Source organism: Plectropomus leopardus, chromosome 23, assembly GCF_008729295.1.
Source record: "Plectropomus leopardus isolate mb chromosome 23, YSFRI_Pleo_2.0, whole genome shotgun sequence".
In the NCBI taxonomy this organism is placed as follows: Eukaryota; Metazoa; Chordata; class Actinopteri; order Perciformes; family Serranidae; genus Plectropomus; species Plectropomus leopardus.
In genome coordinates, this window is record NC_056485.1 from 10,535,408 (window position 1) to 10,557,521 (window position 22,114).

The 22,114-nt window shown below is 40.3% G+C and overlaps 1 protein-coding gene across 19 annotated transcripts in view; it reads right to left on the minus strand.

Annotated features, from left to right (window-relative positions):
- The window catches only part of LOC121961980 (receptor-type tyrosine-protein phosphatase delta-like), a 139,262-nt gene that overhangs the window by 67,571 nt on the left and 49,577 nt on the right, over nt 1–22,114 (minus strand). For 12 of the 19 annotated variants that reach the window (XM_042512137.1, XM_042512128.1, XM_042512134.1 and 9 more), the window contains exons 3-4: nt 6,302–6,447; nt 4,206–4,347 (exon numbers count right to left, since the gene is read on the minus strand). In XM_042512137.1, coding sequence (XP_042368071.1) covers nt 4,206–4,347; nt 6,302–6,447 — 288 coding nt within the window. Of the gene's footprint in view, nt 1–4,205; nt 4,348–6,298; nt 6,448–22,114 lie in introns of all 19 variants that reach the window. The other 7 variants (XM_042512127.1, XM_042512131.1, XM_042512126.1 and 4 more) reach the window with 1 other exon arrangement.

Here is a 22,114-nt window from a genome sequence, read left to right on the forward strand (position 1 = left end):
TCACTATATGTCTCAGCATGCTGAGGTGAGAGAGAAAAGAAGCAAGTTGGTTTCTGGGAAAAATGGGTTGCAAATTACAATAAATGACTAGTTTACATGAAAAAGCTGCTGGTAGCCTCTGAAACACTAGTACATAGTGACGAGGTAAATCATGTTTGACTAATGTTAGAGGATAAGTCATTATCAAATGTGCTTCACAGTGAACCGGTTAGGTTAGGCCTATACAATTCCCTCTGTTCCAATATATGTTTACAATATCCATGTAGCAAAAGAGTTAAACTCCTACAGTGAGTCAGCATGTTTCCACAGCACCATTTTTGGAGGAAAAAATGTATTTTTTGAACAAAATTGAGTGTTCCATGTGGCATCCCAGGTCTTGCCATCTATAGAGCTCCCGCCAGTAAACCAGTCAATTGTATGGTAGCTGCTCCCCCCCCCGCAGTAATTTCACAATGGTCACTTGCTTCATCCCCACTGCATCCCTTGCTCCGACAGTCCGAGACAGCTGACACAGCATTTATCTTGCTAAGCAATTTGAGCATGCAGACCAGCTTTTGTTCATCCCTCACTCTGCACTTGTTAGACGGAAAGCATTATACATTGAGCAAACGGTGCAAGAGCACAGAGATTAAAAAACGGATGGTTAGGAATGAGTATGAAGGTACATTTTAAATTATCAGTCACTCTTCATAGTATTTTGGGGGGTGGGGGTGGTTGCAATGCACGCAGGTCAACAGTGTACTAGCATCTTATATCAGATATCAGTTAACTAGACTTGGAATGTAAATTAAGCAGCATTTGTTGTGTTTTATTAACTGTGGAGGCCATTTTTCTCATCACAATGACAAAAGCTGACTGCATACATTGTCTATGAATAATCACTGATCATGTAGCACCCCGTTCATTGTATGTGGAAAGACCCGTCTTGGCTACAAGGCTTTGACCGTGCCATTGCACCATTCCATACAAATGGAAATGATGCATTCTGTTTTTCCGTCACAGGAGAGCGGCTTCCCATTTTCCGCTCCCACTGTCAAGTTGTGCACAGCTGCATAAGTTTGCACGCTTGTGTGTGGGGCACAGGAAATGGCTGTTGACAGCATAATGGGAGTGTGAGGATGCAATATAAATCCTTAATCATGCCTGAATCATGAACTGCAGCATTCAGATCCACACATCATTCTGCTGGAACTACTGCTAGCAGAGAGTCTAGACCTTGTGAGGTGTTTTGGCTACATTTTAGGTATTTCTTTCTTTTTTCTTTTTTTTAAGTATGGTTAAAGGGTGCAAAAAACTGTACTAACATCATGTGGTGACAGATATTCTTATTTTAGGCTGTCAGTCAGTGTAGGCACATATGCCAAAGTCTTACAGAGGCATATTTTAAATGTGAGATCAAATGCCACTTGAAATCAATTCCAGCCATGACACCCAAAATGTGCTGTTTCTTCATTTCTCAATCCCCACCCGTCATTCTCAATTACAAAGCAAATCAAGACGACCTTAATTCAAAGACACGAGTAGCATATGAGTCAGGTCATCTCATAGTTAATCAAAACAGAGGGTGCAAAAAAAAAGAAAAAGTGAACTAAGGAAACCCGTAGCTCATGCCGTGGCCTAGCAGATTTGACTCGGAACATCATTACGTTTCAGGGTTCGCCTTTCATGCAAATCGCTTCCCTAAGCCTGGAAGTTCATTACTAATGGCACTTCCCATCAAGTTAGAGACCCATCCGAATACTAATATCCCCCAGTGCTTTGGATTTGTCACCTCGAGTCCTCTCTCCTCATAGCATGGCAATTACAACAATGTGCTTTTCCTTCATGGAATTAGGCATCACCCCCTGTGGCGAGCTTCCCACAACAGATGCTTTGCAGTCGTTTCCACAGACCATTGGAGCCCAAATGAACTAAACGAACAGTCACTTTATATGTATTAGGCCTGGCGTAGTAGCACTTATCTGTGTTTGCTTATTTATTTATCTCTCCTGTGCTGCAACTTTAGTATTTCTCCACTAAAGGGGCCAAAGGAGGAGAGAAATAATTTTTGCTGGTCATAGTGACAGATCGGACTTTAAAAATGTGCAGTTGCATTTTTCAAACTGCAGTTCATGTCAGGTGGAATGATGAGTAGCAAACCAGCAGCGCTGTGTTTATTGTACTGTACCGAGCAGTTTTGGACAGAGCTTTTCGCTCTCCTAAATAATATATAATGCCTCCTTGAGGTAACCTTGTGTTAACTCAGGTTGCCCATACTGTAAGATGCCATGACAATACAGTGTGTCAGCTTACTTCCAGCTTCATTAAAGTCCTCCTTCTGTTGTGTCAAAAAGGGAGGAAATTAGTTTGGCTGTATTATGAATGTCTACAAATTGAAGTTAAAACTTTTGAAGAGTGAACTCAAAAACTATGGATAGCTAGAGTTTATCTTATTATGGAAATGCTTGATATCATTGTCTGTAGCCAGCACTGTGGCATAATTTTCCTTTTGTTTATATTTGATTTTCATCTTGCTTCCTCTCCTTTGTCTGTCAAACTATGACTGCTATCACTGCTCACAGTGATTATTCAAGTCTTTTATTTATTATTTATGCCATGAGTATGCATAACAATACATTTTCTCTGTGCCCGAGCTGGGTATAAGTTGAATCCTGGTTGTGTCATAGCAAGTGGTGACCAAAATAAACATATATTTTATATAGAATTGTTGCAGAGTATTTCCTATTCAGTCACAATGCCAATATTTTGCAGATTTGTGTCCACAAGACGAAATGTGAGGACAGGTAGCATATTCTTTTTCGTTACACCAAAGCAAGAAAAGAAAATTTTTTTTCTTTTTTTTTTTTTTTTTTTTGTTTTTTTTTGTTTTGTTTTTTTGGGGGGGGGGGCAGGGGGCTCTACTCACTATCAATACATTGATGGGAAAGGAGAGCGAGCAGAAGAGCAAAATGGAAATGGTAATAAACATGCTAATGCTAGGCCGTGGAGCTGGGAAGAACTGCTTCTATACTCGTCCCTCAGCTATCTATTGGTGTGTGTGTGTGTGTGAGAGAGGGGGGGCAGAGATAGAGCCAGAGCAAGAGTGAAAGGGAACAGGAAATGTGCACAATATTGTGTGAGTAAGCGCGTACATACACACACTTTGTGCTCCAGAGTAAACAGGAGAGAGCTGCATGTGAACGTGCCACCTTTCTCTTTCAATCTGCCTCTGGAGACAGTGCAAAGGGCCTTTTGTTGGCTCATTGGTGAGATAAGAAGCAGAGGAGGGTGGGGGCTGGGCGGTGGGGGTGCTTCAGAGACTAGCAGAGCCAGCTTTTTTTCTATAGGATGGAAGCACCCCTCTCAATAGAAACTCATTTGCCATGTTGTGTAATTGTGGTACATAATGGAGCACACCTCATTCAGGCAGCCCAAGGCTTTTTTTCTAAAGCCATTTTCTCCATTCACAGCCAAACAAGTCATGTTTTAGAGAGATATTACTCAGCCTTTTGAGCTCAGGGCCACCACATATTTGCCTTTGAATGGAATGTTGTGTGTAATCAAGATAAAATTTTGCTCGGTGCTTATTATAAAAGCGGCACTGTCAACCAACTTGATATTTGTCTGACTTTTATTCTCACTGGAAGTAAACAAAGTGGCTGACCTTTCCCGCTTGGATTATTACACATGTTTGTGTAGAGGAGTGCTGGCTATTAACAGCCACCGGTCACTGAAAGATACTGGCAACCTGCGGCTAGAATATAAACAATACATGCTTGTTAATCCCACAAGAATACACTGCTTTATTTTCTACAAGGCCAAAAGAATATCAAAGCTGAAGTGCAGAGATGAAAAATGACTGATTTGAAAATTATTGCTGAGCTTTTCCATTAAACCACTGCAGGCTAGGAATGGATGGCTATTTGCATAATTTAACTGGCATCTTAATTATTGTGTCAGGAATCTGTATGCAAATGACTTAAGTCACTTAGAAACGGAAACTTACTTGGCTAAATGGCTAATGGACTAAATCTTATCAAGTCAGAATACACAACGTGAGTGTAACCAGAGTCTCTAATTGGGTTTGACTGTGCGGTGTGACAGTGAGAAACAAAGAAAAGAGGACAGGACAGACATAAAACAAGGAAATGCAAGCTTACCTGTGTTAGCGGGGAAGAAAAGGGACATGTTAGTGGTGTGTGTTTTTTTTCTTTTCAGGGACCTACCACGTAAAACAGTGAGTCTGGTGGTAGCGCTCGTCTCTCCAACACTGTTGGAGGCTACGCATTCATATATGGCTTCATCTCGGGGCGTGCGCAATGGCTGAATTCTTAGCACTGAACCAGAGCCGTCGTCGAACTCTATCACCTGCAGGTGCGAGAGACAGGATATGTTAAAGGAGATTTTTTGGTTCACAATGGGTGAGGGACCTTCCGCAGAGAAAAAAACAAAAGAAGACAACATTGTTGAGGACATTTGGCTAACGACACTGATGGTGACTGACACAATGTGCTTCCTATGACAGAAACAAAAGCTGCTGCCTACCTTACAATGAACACTGTGGATTTTGTGTTCTTTGTGAATATTGTGATTGTATATGTACAGAAAGTAAATTCAGGATCTGTACAGTGTAAGAATACTTAAATATGTAAGTCGTGAGCATATTTGATTAAAACAAATCTTTTTCATTGTAGGTATGTACTAGAACCATTTCTTATGTGTTCAGACATGCTGTCTTTTAGTAAATGTACTATTTACTACTCATTTGTGCATTAATTGGTAAAATAATCGATGCGGCTGACTAACTTTAAGAATGGGGAAGGTTATCGTGGTTAGAATTTTTGCTCGGATATTGTGTTGCAGTGTAAAATTTTAATCTGGATGTGTCCCACTCTTAAAGTTAACATTCAATCCCTTGAAAATGCATCACACTGGATTGTGTCAATGGGACAGAAACAAGCACAAACAGTTAAAGGTGGCTTGATAAACGGTAACGGACAGTTGTACCATGAGGTGAGGTAGTGGTACAAAAGACAGGACCGACTGTATTAGACGAACGACACATAAAATGCTCACAAACAGGTGTTTGTTGTAGCTTATTCAGCTATTTTTTTTTTTTTTTGCATGCTACATGTCGTATACTCACTGAGTTTAGAAAGCCCTGTGTCATAACTCAATTTCTTTTAAGCATAGAGGTAGATTTCAATAAAGATAGGCCTGAGACCTCCACTCCACACAAACAATCGCACACATACACGCGCACACACACAAGCACACACAGAGGCCTACGAACATTTTTAAAGTTCACAATATATCTGTGCATTTGTTAGTTAACAATACACTTTAACATTTCATTGGCCAAGCTACAGCGGTGTTGGCATTCAAGCTGACAGCAGGTGATGTAAAAAAAAAAAAAAAAAAAAAAACAGCCTTCTTTCTTAGTCAAAGCAGAAGAAATTAGAAAGGAAGTGAGTTCTCTAAAAGGAAATGGGTTTTTGTTAGAAGATGAGGTGGCGGTGCATGATTGAATGGGCACAGAATGGCGGCAGCCAGCAAGCCCTGTGAGGCAACGAGGGAATGGAAACTAGCGTGTTGGCATTCAGCACAACGTGCGATGCAAACGCGATGAACTCTGATAAGATTAGATTTCTATGGGCATGAGACGCAAAGAAGAGGCGGGAAGAGGTCTCCAAGCTCCGTTAAGCCATTGCTGCTGTGCAGTAGCAAGCAAATATGGCATCTAGTGCAGAAGAGAAAAAAAAGTGACACTGTGATAGTCCCGAGGACTGACACAGAAATTAATAGAAATCTTATCAGTGTTCAGCGATGATGTGTTATTTCTCATGGGTATTAAGCCCAAGTGCAGATTAAAGCTGACCAGAAATCAAAGCTTCAGCCAAAATAAGGAGGGTAGGACATGCATTTAGATAAAGATGCCACAAAGCAAAAGGATATTTCGAAGTGAAAGTGCTACTTCCCCTTTCACTTTGCATAAAGCTGGCAAATGTGGCGTGATGGTAATGTAGGTATCTGGGTCACACCACAAGTTGCTTTTTCTTCTGTCCAATTGCTCTTTTCTTGTCTTTTATTTAATTACAAATCTGTCCCCAGATCTTTTGTGTACTCGCTCATTAAAACTCATGCATGTTTAAAAGCCTGGCCAGCATGGTTATTAGAGCCTGCTAATGCGTGGTGGCAAGTCAGGGCGAAATGCAAGCGAGCTGGGCTTGGCGCGATGGATTATGTGCGAGCAGAGCCAAAAGCAGTGCTGAAGCATTCCCATTTTGTCGAGCATTTTACATCAGAACAATAGACCTAATACCTCAAATCTCTGGTTGCTGACTTTCTTCCCCTTCTTGTTCCACACAATCTTCGGCCGTGGATCTCCTGTAGCTTGGCAAATGAAGGACGCCACGCCTCCTTGCACGCCTGTTTGGTCATTGGGGGTTCTTAAAAACTTTGGTGGTGCTGGAGAGAGACAGAAAAAGAATAAAAGATAGCAAAAATAGTTAGTGAGCATGCTAAGCTTCACAGATAGAGCAATTAATCTTTCTTATCAAGCCACACGCACTAGAAAGCAACAAAGTTGCAGATTTCAGCATGTGGCTGTTAAGAGGATTGCCTTTGGAGGTCAAGACAAGAGATTGTACTGACTTTATTTTGCAATTGGAAACAGATGATCAGTGGTTTAGATCAGAAGTTAAGGACAGAGGGCGTTTCATATTGACTTTGCTAGTGTTTCTATGTAACTCTAAAATCTCCTCTGAGGGATGACTGTCTGAGACTTTTAGATTTAAGGAGGAATTCTGAATAAAATCACAAAAAAATAGTCCCATAGCCTACTTGATATTTGATTTGATCTGTGAAAAAAATTTTTGGTTGCAAACCAACACAAAAAAATCCTCTTATTATGTTTACAACACATTCAAACAAACAAAAAGGATCTAACTCATTTACAAAAAGATTGATCCCTGTAGAGCTCCTCCTGAGCCTGTCAGAGGCAAAAATACACGCTTTGTGTGGACAAACACTGGCCGTGATCATGCACCAAGTGGTTGCAGCCTGTTTTGCAGCATTATTACTCAATATTGAAGCACTTAAAAAAATATTATTACCATTACCAAGTACATTAACTGGCAAATACTTTAGTAGATTTTTCAGATCAAGACTTCTTGAGCTGTGTTTAGGCTTGAATTTAATTAATTTTGATTAATATATTGAAAATAATTTTGCTTGACATTTTGCACTGACTTCTTTAAGTTTGTTTTTAACATAATACTATCGTATCCCCATGAAATGTAAAGAAATGAATGCATGTATGTACATAGGCAATTTATATTTTAGGATGGTATAAAATGTGATTGTATGCCAGATTTTAAGTCCCCTTAGCTGGTGAGTGAAAAAAGTTAATTTCGGACACTGCTGTACTTTGTAATGTTATGAGGCATTTAAGCTGCCAGTAACTAATTTCTAAGATAACTAAAGGGGGAAATATGCTCTTAAGATTAGGAAAAACCATAAGGGTAGATCACTTAGCACTTTCTATAATTAGTTTAAAAGGATGATTATCCGTGGACTGGTCCTTTTTGTGTGATTCAACATGAAAGTAATATTTTTTAACAAGCTGTTACCCCACACACTGTCCACATAAATCATGTGGCCATTCAGTGTCTCTAATAACACAAGCTAACATTTTCCAAACTGTTGCTGAGAAACAGAAGCTTGTCTATCGGTTCAGTAGCAGACAACACTAATCTGTAGAAAACCACCAATTGGAACTGTGGCTGTGCCCCGCGCAAATGAGACACGCACCTGATAAGGTCCTCGCAACGCTCTGACCAGCGATGTGAGCATTCTGTTGCTCCTAATTGGTCCCTCAATTCAACACAACAAGTCAAGTGTAAAGGCAATGAGGATAAAAATGCTAAAAATGCAGGGGAGTGGAGGTGAGAGAATAGCAGAGTGGAACAGTGTTTGCTTTGTGTGGACACGGACATGGACGTTCCCATCTACTGTGATGGTTTTGCAACACTGTACAATAGCATTTGTTCAGGCTCTGATCTCCATAACAGCGAGGAGAGCTGCAGCTCTGTTCCTGCAGTTTGATTTTTAGAATTACAGTTTAAAATTACTCCCCAGTAATATTCAGGCTTTGTCAGCCATTGTAACAATTCTTTATTTACTTTCATATTTAAGAATTAAGTTTTGTTTTCGCCTTTTCCCCCCTTCAGGACAGTTAGTCCCTGCTCATGAGCTGATATTTCTATTATGGCAAAATCAAAACAAATGAAAGTGACTAAAAAAATCAACGGAGACCGTGTCTTCCTTATGCAATTTTGATTTTGAGATTTACATTCCAGCTTCATCACGTTGATCAAGGCTAATTTCAATAGCAATAACGTCATAGTGCTAAGTCAGACCCCCCTTGTATTTTCCTCTGAAGCTCGAGTGCCAGCTACAGTGGGAGGTGCAGCTCCATCTGTCCCCCTGCAGAGCAACTGTTTGCCTTTTATCAATCACTTCAGCGGGCCATTAGGGGCCGCACAGCTGCAGTAATGCCAACTATCTGAATCACCTCATCTGTGTGTGTGAGAATGTGCGATTGTGCTTGCTCGCGTGCTTGTGTGCAGACTGATTTCCCCCTCCCAGATTGTACTGCCCAGCAGCAGCGACGCTGCGAGCAAGGGACAAATTAACCCGCAGGATTTGTGGAGAGGTGACATAAGATGTGTGGTCAGCAATCAAAAGGGCGAACAGATAAACAGGCAAGCAGCTGGGCTTCCACTGGGCAAATGAGTTGGGGAAATCACCTGATTGCCTCATGACATGTGCACAATGTTGCGTGTGCACACACATTAACAAACCCACACACTCACACACACTTCTCAGAGACTCTCATTCACCGGCTGACAGATCCGACAGGTGGGCAGCAGAGTTGACACTGTGTAATTTGTACACTGCAAAAAGCACCATTATATCTGCATTTGCACCTTATCTCATTGACTTTGCTGGGGTGTGGTGCACATTGGCATCCAGCCAAGAGGGTGCTGATGGGTAATTGATATGCTATTGGGGCTGTTTTCGCTCCGGGGCCATCCATTATGGCTCGGTGCGTCTCCCTACGCCGGCTGTGATAGACTGCTAGGACATGAACGGGAGATCAGCACTGGAGGTGAGGGGAAGAGGGTGGGGGGACAGTCATCGCACAATGGGGAGTGATTGAGGCGTGACATGGAGGTAATGGTGTTTTCACAGACATGGCCGCTGATAGCACCATCATACCCCCATTTTAGGTCTGCCGCTGACAAACATCCATTTTGGTAGACTCGTATGGCTTCAGGTAGACAGAGGCTGATTGAAACCTCTGTTTTCTCCAAACAATACCATGACGAGTACCTTGACAGCAACCAAAGATATGGTCTATGAACAAACACTGTGCAAACTCATGCACCACAAAGAAACCTTTTACCAACAGAATCCTGATTTTTCAGTGCTTGTTTTGGAGGATTACAAAACAAAAGCTTCTCTCAAAAAAGTAATGGAATGATTTATCTGTAATCATGTTAAATTTGATTAAAAAAAAAAACATTTAGTTAACGTGAAATACCATTGGGTATAGTGTGTGGACATTGTTTGATCATATAAAATGAATTCCAATTGAAAGAACTACCATGCAGTTAAAGCTCCTGTTACCTCCGCTGCATGTTGGCATCTCCTTTGAGAGGTAACCATGAATTAATACCGTGGCTAGGCACCTGTTAATCCAGTGCTAAGCTGTCGCCGGCAAACAAATGAGAAGTGTAAAGCCTGTCACGAGCTAAAAGGTTAGCGACATGGGCCTGTGCCTGCTTTCCCTCGAGGTCATTATGTAACCTTGTTCACATTGGCTGGCATTGGAAAGGAAGAAGCTCTTCATAGCATACTCTTGCTCTATTTTTCATGGATCAACGCCATGTTAATAATTTGGTGGCTGACTGAAAGCCTTTACTGTTCTTAAGAACACCCATGTCCACAGGGCTGAGGGGGCCGACTGTTTCAGGCCTGGCAGGATATATTTTTTCGTGGAAAGACATAAATGGAAATTGGAAGCCTTCAACAATGCGGGCAGCACATACATAGAACATGAAATCACTGCATAATATCCTTATCATTTTGGCTCTTTTGAGGTCTTTTATAATTACCATCTGACCAATCAATAGATCTCTTTAGGTGATTATCACCACATTAGGGCAGCTTTTCCACCTAACTTTGAGCGAAATAGTTTTCTCCTGAATTCCACAGAAACGACTCTGCTCAGCAACATTGCACTGGTCTATGATCAAACTCTAGCACATGCAACAGTTTCCTGGATCTGCTAAGTTGCAGAAGAGGTATACATTTCAAATCAGGACCATGACCAAGAAAACCTCTATGTATGTCAAAGACACGCGTGTCCAAAACAAAACCAATGTTACCAAATGAATGGCAGCACTAAATGACATTTAGAGGTAGACTATAGTGGTGTTTGACTTTACATTTAAATGCCAAGAAAGTTATCTCCCCAATTGACCCTTACCCTAAAAAAAAAAAAAAAAAAAAACAAATCGGAATGAGTTTCTGAACTGAAAGTCAATTATTAAATTCAAAATGGTCAATTCAATAAACTTTAACAGAGCAGAACATTAAATCGAATCCTAACATGATACAGAAAGTTAAAAAAAATTAAGACTGTAACTACATTGATCTTGCATTTCCAGGTGATATTGTTTGCACTGTTTGCATGAAGACAACTGGGTGTCTCTCTGTTTTCCTGTCAGCCTAGCAGTGGGACTCTTTTTCTTTTAGTAGGTAGAGTTTCCACAGTTATTTCTACATTTACTTGTTTTGCTGTCCACCATTTCTGCTACTGGAGATACTAACTGAAAAAGAAGAAGAAGATTTTCCCAGCAGATTGTACCCAGTGACAGACAGAATTGCATAGTGAAAGTGAGGCTTATAAGAAACTATAATCTAACTCCAACGTAAACAATCATGATGTCATTGTTCTGTAGCCATTGGATTGTGCTATCAACATTTACTTCATAATGACAAGTTAAACCAAAGAATTTGTCTATTTCGACTTCCTAGTACCTGTCGCAGGGTGAGACTATGTGTTGAGTGGATTGTGTAACTGAAGCTAATGATATGATATTTTTCTATCATCATGCAGAACTTGAAGGAGAGCTGGGTTCAGAGCATGTTGCGAATCTGCATTCATTACAAGTTTGTTTGATATTGGCTTAACTCACAGCCAAACATTGCATTTAAATACTCAAATAGATCAGAGTCTAGGCTTCATTCATAATGGCCAAAACATTTCAAGTCATCAGGGCTCCGCCATAGACTAAAGTTTGATCTGCCAAGCCATTAAAGAGCATGAATCAAAGAGTGGAGAGAAGAACATTAATAAACCCACTTTCACTTGGAACCTCTATTCGGCACAGACACCAGTCCAAGACGGCTCGGTTTTCACAATTATACTGACTGACATATTCAATTTCATTTGCATGAAAAGGGCCATTTCCTCTCTGAATCTTTAACTTGCAGGGTGAGGTGGGGTTGTGGAGGGCGATAATTAATCCTAACACATTGGGTGGCAGTCTGAAAATACCCTGCTCCATTTTGGACATACTGGTGGAAGAAAGAAGCATTTAAAGATGCCATTAACCTCATTCGACATCTTTAAGCCGTGGAATATCAGTTCTGTGATATTGATGAATTGTCACGATGGCAGCGAGTGGTGCAAATTGGTCTGAAAGGAGTGGTTAATGTTGGATGAGGGTAAAAGTGATGCATGTATATGTGGCTAGGACATTTGACGTAATGTAATCTTTCAAGTATTCTGAAAGTCAATATCATTATCATCGCATTTAAATAAAGAAAGGTGCAAAGGGATGGGTTTGCTGGTGATTGTGAACGCAGCTGTGTGGCTCATAAAGCAACACCCTCTCTGTGGATTAATTAACTGTCTATACAATGTTCAGAAACATCTGACCACATGCCAAAAAAGAAAACAGACTCTAGTAATGCAGACACACAAACACAGAGATAAACAAAAAAAAAATGTGGAAAAAAGAGGGGAGATAAACCACACATACTAATCAATGGAACAAACACAAGCCTAAGCCATTTTCTTGGGGCACTACACAGCTCTCTATCTGCAGCATTATGATAAAAATGTGTCTTTTGTAATGCTGAGGAAACAAACTCCACATTGTATGTGCTCACAAAGGGTCTGAGCAGAAAGAAAGAAAAGGAATTGGAGCTTAATTAGAACTGTTGGGCTGATTTGCATTGCATGCTCATCGGTAATCTTGCCTTAAATGGAAACTGAAATTCTTATTGCAATTAGTGATTACTTGAAAAGGGATATGGCCCCCGAATGATTGTTAATTACTGGATCAGGAATAGTACATTAATTCACTGCAGAGGTTTTAATGCAGTGCAATGATGGGGACCCGCTCTTCCATCAATATTGTGCTGCTTGTCACACATAATGAAGTTCATAATACAAGCCTTCTCCTACACTACTGCCCCCCTCTTCCCAACTGCTTAAATGTGCTCTCTAAGCGAAATTCAGAACGGTCATTATGTAAAACTAATTCAATAGAACATACAAGAATGCAGCTTAATGACACATTAATATTGAGACTGCATGTAGATACTAGGGCTGCAGGTCCATTTTGCGTCAGGGTCAGGGTCTCTTATTTGGCTCATAAGCCGCTGAGAGTCTCCCGTGAATAAATAAATGCGTATCATCACTTCCAACAAAGCTTCAAAGGCCGGGAAAAACTACAGCATGCATAATCATACACAACTCACCAGCGTATTCTCCTTGCCAAATATTCAGCCCAATGACTAAGGTTGCAAAAATCATATTCCAACGGGACTCTCTTAACCCCAGTGTGTGTTACTCATGCTCAGTGGCACCGCTATGCAAGGTCTCAGCTTCTGGCTACAGCTCTGCTGGAGTTAGGGCACTTTTGCACAGACAACAGCCACAGCTTCAAAAAGAATAGTTAATGCTTTTGTCCCACATTCAGTGCACTGACAGATTCTCTCACAAGACGAGGTGGGAGAAGGGCTCCAGAGGTGCACAACCTATCACGCACATGTGCATGCAACACACTGTCACTCACACGGGTGTTGGAATATTTTCGCTGGATGGAGCAAGCATTGCAAATGGGCAAACGACATTAATAAACTGGGGGTGTGGGACAATAGAAAATTCTGGAAGGGTACATTAACTAAATATAAAGGGTTATTTATGGAGCAGTCTTAGTCTGTGTTTCATGGGATAAGATGGAAACTGAAAGCCCACCTTATTCAATTATCATTGTAGATTCATAAGGCAAAAACCTTTCAGTTGTGCAATGACAGCTACATCAGTGATGTAGTCTCTTCTGTGGTTTGTAACAATGTTTGCAGAGGAAAACTTGTACCCTCTCTCTCTCTCTCTCTCTCTCTCTCTCTCTCTCTCTCTCTCTCGCTCTCTCGCTCTCTCTCTCTCTGTGTCTGTCTCTCTATCAGACACACACACACACAAGCTACTGCCATCTCCCACAGGACACATTAGCGAGGTAGAGGGATCCAGTTTGTCACTTAATAAAACGGCCCACTCAAACAGATGGCTTTGTTCAAACGGCCCCCAACGCTTTAAAAGCTGGAACTGAATCGCTGCTGTGGCAAATCAGACACATGAAAGCCCACCTCCCTTTGCGGTGGAAACCAAACAGAAGGAAACATATAAATATTGAATTGTGCCACTGTTGGCGCGAGACCATCCGGCGGAGAGAAAAGAGAGAGATGAGCAAGGGGAGGGAGGTGGAAAACACTAGACCCTGCTGTACGAAATTCTGAACATCTGGGCTGGGGTTGTCAGAAGAAGATGCAAAATAATACAGGGACTTCGATTTCAACAAGACATCTCCCCTCATTCATTACATGTTCATTTATGTGTGAATACACAGATCTGGGGCCAATTTGTGTGTGACCATTTGAGAGAAAAAACAGTCGAGCAAGAAGTATGAAATTTGGATTTGTTTGTCTTGTTTGTTTTTCCTCCAACGTCTGGCAAAAAGAGAGAACATAGATAAGTAATTCTAATTGTGCAGGCTTACTCTGTTTGGTAGTCAGTGCAGTCTATTTGCAAAAAGTTAATTATCTGATAGGATAGGCAGTGGCAGCCACTAACACAGAAAGCCATTCGTTCATTCTGTTATCCACGAGGCAATGGAACGATTCATTAAATGGCAGTGCTGCAGCGAAATGGCCAATAGTTATCATGCTGGGGCTGCAGAGACTTGAAAAGATGTTAAAAATGGCAAAAGTGATAAACATTTGTCGGCCATCTCAGCTTACTGCCAATGTAATCCCATGTGTAGATAATAAGAACGCATGATTGCGAATGATTCTGATGCTTCTGCCTTACATGTGATGTACATCTTATATTAGATTGATAAGAAAATATCACCAGGATGGCATGTGCAGATGACAATCTTCAAAGCTGCTAGTTTTTCACTATGCATGTAGCAGAAATCAAAAGATATGGATGGGAAAAGTGGAATGGAAAATCCAATAAGCAACATATTTGACTGGTTGTATTCAAGAGAGAATTACACTATGCTCAGGCCTGTCCTATTTCTTTATAGCATAAACTTCACATAATTGTCTTTGCCCTCAACCAGGGAGCGGAAAAGCTTGCCTCATATTTGTCTCTGTAGGAGCAGGGATGGATTATGTAGCAAATCATTCCAGGGATTCGACATTGTATATTTAAACAGACTCTAATTTTATGGATAAGTAGTGCCAAGCCATTTCCGATGGATGCCAGTTGTCAGGCCATAAGAAGTGACACATTCCCTGCACTGTGTTTTCTCAAGCGCTAACAGGCAAACTAGCTCATGCTCCAGCAATCCCGCTAGATGACAACTGGCTTCCTTTCAGCAGCTCAGATATCCAGCGAATGTTCCCAAGTTCAGCAAAACAAGGTTACACCTCAACCAAGCTTTTTGGGAAAAATTAATTGGCTTTTCAAATCTTATTTTCCCACATATGCTGTACTTCCATCCATCACCATCTACCGGTTTTCACGTTTCCAAGATTCAGGGAATAGTTCGCAAATCCATTGAGGAATAATGGACGATGTAAAAATATGAAACTATAATTTTAATGAGCATACTGGTCTCTGCAGCCAGTCATAGTCATGGCTATCCTCAAACCTTTTCCTGGGACAAAGAATATGCAGGGGAGGTACCACAAACAGTCACTCAAGGACCAAAGTGACCTTTCACAGGCCACTAATTTTATGCAGCAGTGAAGGGAGAGTATTACGCATAAAAGAGAGGAAGAAAAATGGTGGTGATTGAAACATTTTGAGACAAAATCCCCCTTTCCTCTTTGAAGCCAACAATAAGTGTAATCTGTCAGAATACAGTAGCATTAAAGGGTTCTGAGGACTGCCAGACACTACTGTTTGGTGGGAGTGATTAACTGAGAGCAGTATTGTGCAGTTTTTACACTGTACCTTGCTTTGAACTGTTACGGATACAGTCTTGAACGTCTTTAATGACTGAACTCATGGTACTTTTACTCCACATTTAATTTTGAACTTCTTGGCTCCCTGGTTAATTAGATTTTATCAAAGTTCAATAAAAACGTTAATTACTAAGCATTAAAATGTTTTTTACAGTCAAAATATTGCCTCTGAGCTGGTGCATTTGATGTAATATATGTGAAAATACAAAAATGATTGTCCAAATTAATTAAATTGAGATGATAATTGTCAATGTTACTCCTTTTATTCCATTTTTAATTAGTTTGTTTTACATTAAGTGAGTAACATACACTACTGCAGGATAACACATTAGCTGCATATTAGTGGGTTGTTTTTGTCAGCCAAACATTATTAATATGTCTCCAACTAAACCGCATGCAGTAAATCTAAGTTGAGGTCTTTGAATTCTTAATTGCGAACCCCTGAAGAAAACGCTTCGGCTCGCATGTGTGTGTGGCTGTGTCTTTGAAGAGCTACAGATGGGAAACAAATGAGGGCGGGTGGTATCAGGGTCAGCTTGGCGGATGGGGGTTTTCACTTGGAAGCAAACAGTGCAGTGTCACCCCAGGAGCAAAAAACAACAACCCCCAGGGGACATAATTAAAATAATCCAGTGAAATTAAGTGCTTCAGATCATTTTTTGAAAGGCTCCTTCTTGATGTGTGTGGATGTGGGGATGATTCATTGGAAGATGCGTAGAAGTGTAAAGAGGATGACTCGTGTGTGTGTGCATGTGTCTGTTTACAGTGTGTGGGTGTTATTAGACACTTTTGAGCCAAAGTTTTAAGGTGCATTCATATTCATTATATTCATCAGCCCGCTAGAAAAGGAATTGTATCATTGTATCTAGTTCCAGAACTTTTTCCCTTATATTTTCTCAGACAGGCAGTTGGTTGGTTGGTCCACAAAAATTTCTCCACACTTTGGCAACCATAGATTTAGCCCTAGGAGGCTGAAATTTGGCATGGAGGTCACGTGCATATGTGTGAAAGTGTGTGTTTTTGTTTATGCCAACTGGCTAAACAGGGGTGTGTCACTAGGAGGGGCCTATTGCAAAAAGGTGGATATCTTCCAAATTGATTTACAGACTTGCCTAGGATTTTGTGGAAAGATTGCTAATGAGCAAAGGACAGATGATTTACTGTTCATGCGTTTTACTGTTCATTACTGTTCATACTGTTCATCCATGGATGTGCATGGATGCATATGTGTATGTGGTCACAGCTATTAGATAATAACTGATCTGTCAATGCAGTTAGAACTGATCATAGCGATGGATGAGAGGAGCAGCTGGCTGCAGAGGGAGTAAAAGCGATAATAAAAAGGGAGTAACAGCTATTGGATAATAACTGATCCGTCAGTGCAGTGAGAACTGATCATATCAATGGATGAGAGGAGCCACTGGCTGCAGAGGGAGTAAAAGCAAACTTTTAGACCCAGCACAATGAACGGTTTAGTTTCAGTTTCACTGCTCTTGGATTTGTGTTACTCTATTTGTATGCTTTGCGCTCTGAGAGGTGCAATGAATAACAGTATGGTGGGCTATATATATTCCAACAGTACTCTTAATGAATGGTCCAGCTCCAAAAATATCAAATCAATACCTGGTGACAGATGTTTTAAACATGGCAGGCCGCCACAAATGAATGTGTTTGGGCCCTGACATTGCGTCAACCTTGGAAATATTTGCGTCACATCAGAGGTGTTTACTATGAACCTGGGTGGGGCAGTGAATACATCACTTTGATGGTGTTAAAGCTGGAAATTTGTAAAAGAAATGAAGAGAAAGACACGATTATTTTAAGTACTATTTGAAGAGCAAGTGACATTAAGAGAGACTGAAAAAAAGCCTCTCAGAAATCATGTGTACTATATATTTTCCAGCTGTGTTTCGATTAATTATTTAATGGGGTAGTGTGTCATATCTTCTCAGAGGCTGGGCAAAAAAAAGGGGTAGATTTCTAAAGACAAAGAGCCTCCTTGGAGTAAAAGACTGTTGGGGACCGGAGATGTGGCCTTTGGACTGATGGAGTTTGTTGCGCTTCTCTTCTTAGTCTTTTTTTACCCTTTGCCAAACTGAGCCTTAGTTGACAGAGCAAAAGGGTACACAAAGGCGCCGGCTTCAAGAGCAAATGTTTGCCAGCAGTAATGGGCTCTAGTCCACTGGATGAGTCAATGTGTGTGGTTTTTGTGTGCATTAAGTGTATGTACATAGAAATATTGTGCAGACAAAACGGTATATTTAATTGTGGGTTGCGTATTTGTGAAGGGAATCATTCTGATCATAAATCAGCTAGATGGGGGACAGAAATTTTCCAGTAAAAGTACAAAGACCGATCTATCCACTTTGCCCTTTTCACAGTTATCGGGATTATTCTAAAAGCACAACTGTGAGTAATGGCTAGGGCTATTGGCTTTTAATGCGGAGTAGTGAAACTGCGAGGAAGAGAGAGTAAAAAGCCAATGACATTGTCACAAAATGCCACAAGGTACTGGGGTCCTCAGTAAGTAATGACTTCATCCGCTTTCTCACATAGATTAAAGGTTAAATAGTAAGCTGGCACATTGACTCAGCATGATTGTTAACTTCATGAATATTCTAGGGAATCTAGCACACTTAAAGGCAACACAAAGTGACTGATTTTTCAGCTTGAAGGGGGTCAAACTGATGAAGAGGCAGTTTGTCACGGTGTGTGGCATGTAAATTACATTCAGTGAACACTTATGTATGTATAATGTAGGCACATCTCTTCAACATACATCTCATAGAATCAGGTATTGTCACTAATGCAGTGGTATCCACTCATCGATCCCTGTATGAGATACTATGCGGTCTTCTCTCTCTTTTTTCTGTCTATATTACATTAATATCAAGATTTATATTATTACAGTCAGGGTTCCCACAGGTCATGTAAAGCCTGGAAAAGAGTTTTATATATATTATATCATTTTTCCAGGCCTAGAAAAATCTTGTAAATTGTAAAAATTATTCAAAAGTTTTGGAAAAGTCATGACATTTTGTTGTGTGTCATAAAATTGTTAGAATACTTTTATTTGGTTAACCTCTCCTGTGATGTAACATAATGGCAGATTTACTTCCTGTAGTGTGTCAATGTAATAAAGCCCAAATATGCTGTGGTTTGTGACGTGTTGTTCACTGTCTCTTTTTCTTAATTTTTTGCCCCTGCGTTCCGTCTCATCCTTCATGTATGCCAGTTAGTTGAAATTATGTTTGAATAGAGTTTGAATCTGGTAAGTTCAAAAATGCCAGTCAAGTTTGGTGAGAAAGAAAGGATGTGTCCTTTAGAAAATGTGTGGGAACCCTGTACAATGTAATTTATATGAGTCCTATTTGAAAGTGGCACATTGTACCATTTAGAAACCAGTATAATATAAAACTCAGTATTAAATACTCAAATACTGCACTGCACTACAATAATTTTTATTGTTTTGCTTAAAGAGACTCTAATTCCTACATTTGTGTAATGTACCGGTAAATAGTAGAAGAAGAATAATGTTTATAGCTGTGCTCTCCTTGGTGTGTTTTTGGAGCAGATATTTTCACTCTGCAGCATGTAAGGCGAGTCCGCTGTCATTAATCATTCCACAGGTGCAAGAGCATTGTCAGAACCCATACGTCCCTTTGCCTTTTCAACCTGGGAGGAAAGTGAAATGGTGTGTGTGTGGTGGGGGGGTTGCTGAACACGTCCCTAAAAAACAATTTCCCTTCCCCTTCTTCTCCTGCACTGAATTTGTCAGGAGGGGGAACCAAGTCCAGATTAATTAGATTCCATTTTGTGGTCATCTTCGTTTTTTCCTCCTTCCATGACTCTTTTCTTTTTCTTTGTCTTGCCTACAGTCCTTACAGCCATCCCGGCACCATTTATCACGTTGCCATCTCGACAGTGCCTTCCCCCTTCCTTGCTGGGAAGCCATTAGAGCATCTCTGCATCGCGGCGGCCAGATTGCATTCCGGTCCCCACTCGCGACATTTATCATCTTTTGTCCTAACTTTTTATCTGCCCCTGCCCTGTGTGAAGCCCTATCTGCAATGCCCACTATAATGAAACACTGGGAGGTGAGGCTCAAGTAAATAACCTAATTAAACCTAGCAAACAGGGACAAAGGAGAAAAAAGCACAAAAGGCCTTTGTGAGAATGCCAGAGGAGGAACACTCACAGATGGCAGTGAGGAAGTCGAAGCAGTGATGTGGCACGATGCCCATACCACCTTCTCATCTCAGTATTTATAGTACTCCTAGTGGTGATGTTGTTTGTCCAAAGATGTCCTCTTTATGTGATTTGGACCAGCGTAGTATGACAGTTTATTCTTATCCTGACAAAGCACTAATTACACATCAAGACATGATGAATGTAAGAAAATAAATGCTCCTGCAAGACAAGGAAATATCTCTGTGATAAGGCCCAAAGCACTGAATAATGGGCCCTACGAGAAAATCTATCCTTCCTTTTCACTCCCTTCACTCCTTTCTAATTCTTAGGCAAAAGTCGAGCCAACTCTGATTGGTCTCATTAGGGACAAAATGAAGAATGCCAAGCGTCATAATTATCGGCGCACTGCTGCAAACAGTATCGAGTCAATACAGCAAAATGTCAGGGGGGCATTAGTGGGCAATTATTAATCCATATCAAGCTGGGATGGACAATTTAATTATCACCTAATCAATATTTCCAGATCTTGTACAGATGTAGAGCAGTGACCGGGTGGATAGATCTGCCTTCTTAGAAGCCCTGTGTGGGGGTAGCTGGGGACTGTAGCAGGGCTGCAGTAAACAGGAATGTGCTTCTCTGCATGCATGACCAAGGGCATACAGCGTCTTCCAGAGATGGACACCAACTGTACTGTACCTGAATATGTTAGGGAAGGCTTGAAAACAGCTAGGAGGTATGTCTAAGCTAAAAAAGTTCCCTCTCTGCTGCAGTTGTTGGGAGCTTTTCTAGGGTATACAATACTGCTTTGGGTGGTCTACAAGTTTTAGTGCACACTTTGACTTAGATGTTTGCTTTTTAAAAGGGAGCTATTAAACTCCATTTCGGGTTCATAATTGTATTTTGGATACCTTCTAGCTCATATTTACATGTTCTAATGTAAAAAAACATCTCTGCATTGTCATATAGTGGCAACAAAATACCAATTGCTTTTCTCTAAACAAAAAAAAACTACACAATTAAACATGTACCAGCTGGAATCTGGTCCAAAATTAGGAAGAAATTAACAACAAAAATATGAGACAACATATAGTCTGAGACGTTGAATATCATAATGTCTTAAGGGTTGTCTTTTTCTGCCTCTTAAGGCTGCCTTACAGTAAAATTATGTAATTTTCTGAACTCACTGGATTGCTCTAGCTGTTCTATTATTTGCCCTTATGCACTGAGTCCTGACATTCACATTACTGATGATTATTTGTTGAAAATCTCATGGTGTAAATATTAAATGAAAGCACCAATAGTCAACCCTATATTATCTTTACAATATCGAATTGAGGTATTTGTCTAAACATAATGATATTTGATTTTCTCCATTTCACCCAACCCTAATCAGAAACCAAGAATATGGGTTTTCCCTGAGTATGTAGCCACATGCATATAATGTAAACACTTGCAGTGATGTGCCTGGAACAAATGACCATCTAAAGAAATTCGTCATGAGCTGTCAACTTAACTTGAACATAGACAAAAAAAATCCAAAGATTTCAAAAACTTCTAAAACCTGTGGATTTTGCTCACAGGATTACTTTTAAATATGTTTACTTTATTTGAAATCCTTACAAAAAATTTAAAAGTTAGCACATCTCAAGTCTTCAAGTCAAGGAGGACAAAACAGAGGACAAAAAAGTATTATATGAAAGTTAGGCCCCAATTGATGCAAACACCCAATATTGTAAAATTATATATAGAACATATATAGAAAAAGAAGAACATAAAAGATTCCCTTCAAATGTTTGACCCAAAATTCGACTGTGTTTTCATTACACTCTGGTGTTACTTAAACATTGCCATTTACCAGCAAACCTCAAAAAGCCACTACATGATGCAGGAGGGATGTACTGATGAAATGGGACTATGAATCAGAAAAAGACAGAGTTATTTGTGTTGCTTTTATTAACAATTTTCTGTAATATTCTATCATTGCCAATAATATTGCTTACTTTCTGCTGGTACTCTCTGTTCTCAATGCAGCCTGAATAATTACTCTCATTGTACCTGAAACAAACTATCTCAAATAATGTCAGTCAAGCCTTTGTGCGAGTGATGAAACAAAATGAATGCTGTGTAACAGGCCCTTGTGGATTTCAAAGACACCACACAATGAGGCATGGCAAAACGAAAGTGGCTGTCTTCCACAAGATAGCAGTCATCTTGAGATAAGAATACCGTCTCATGGTTCTGTTTTGCTTTTTTGTTTGCTATTATTGTGACTCCCATCTCCGTCCCTGAATCGCTTTAGTCACTATGCAACCAATTGATTACTACTAAGTTGCCTGGACCTGGGTGATTTTCACTGCTTATTGCCTCACTGTCTGTTGCAGTAGATTAG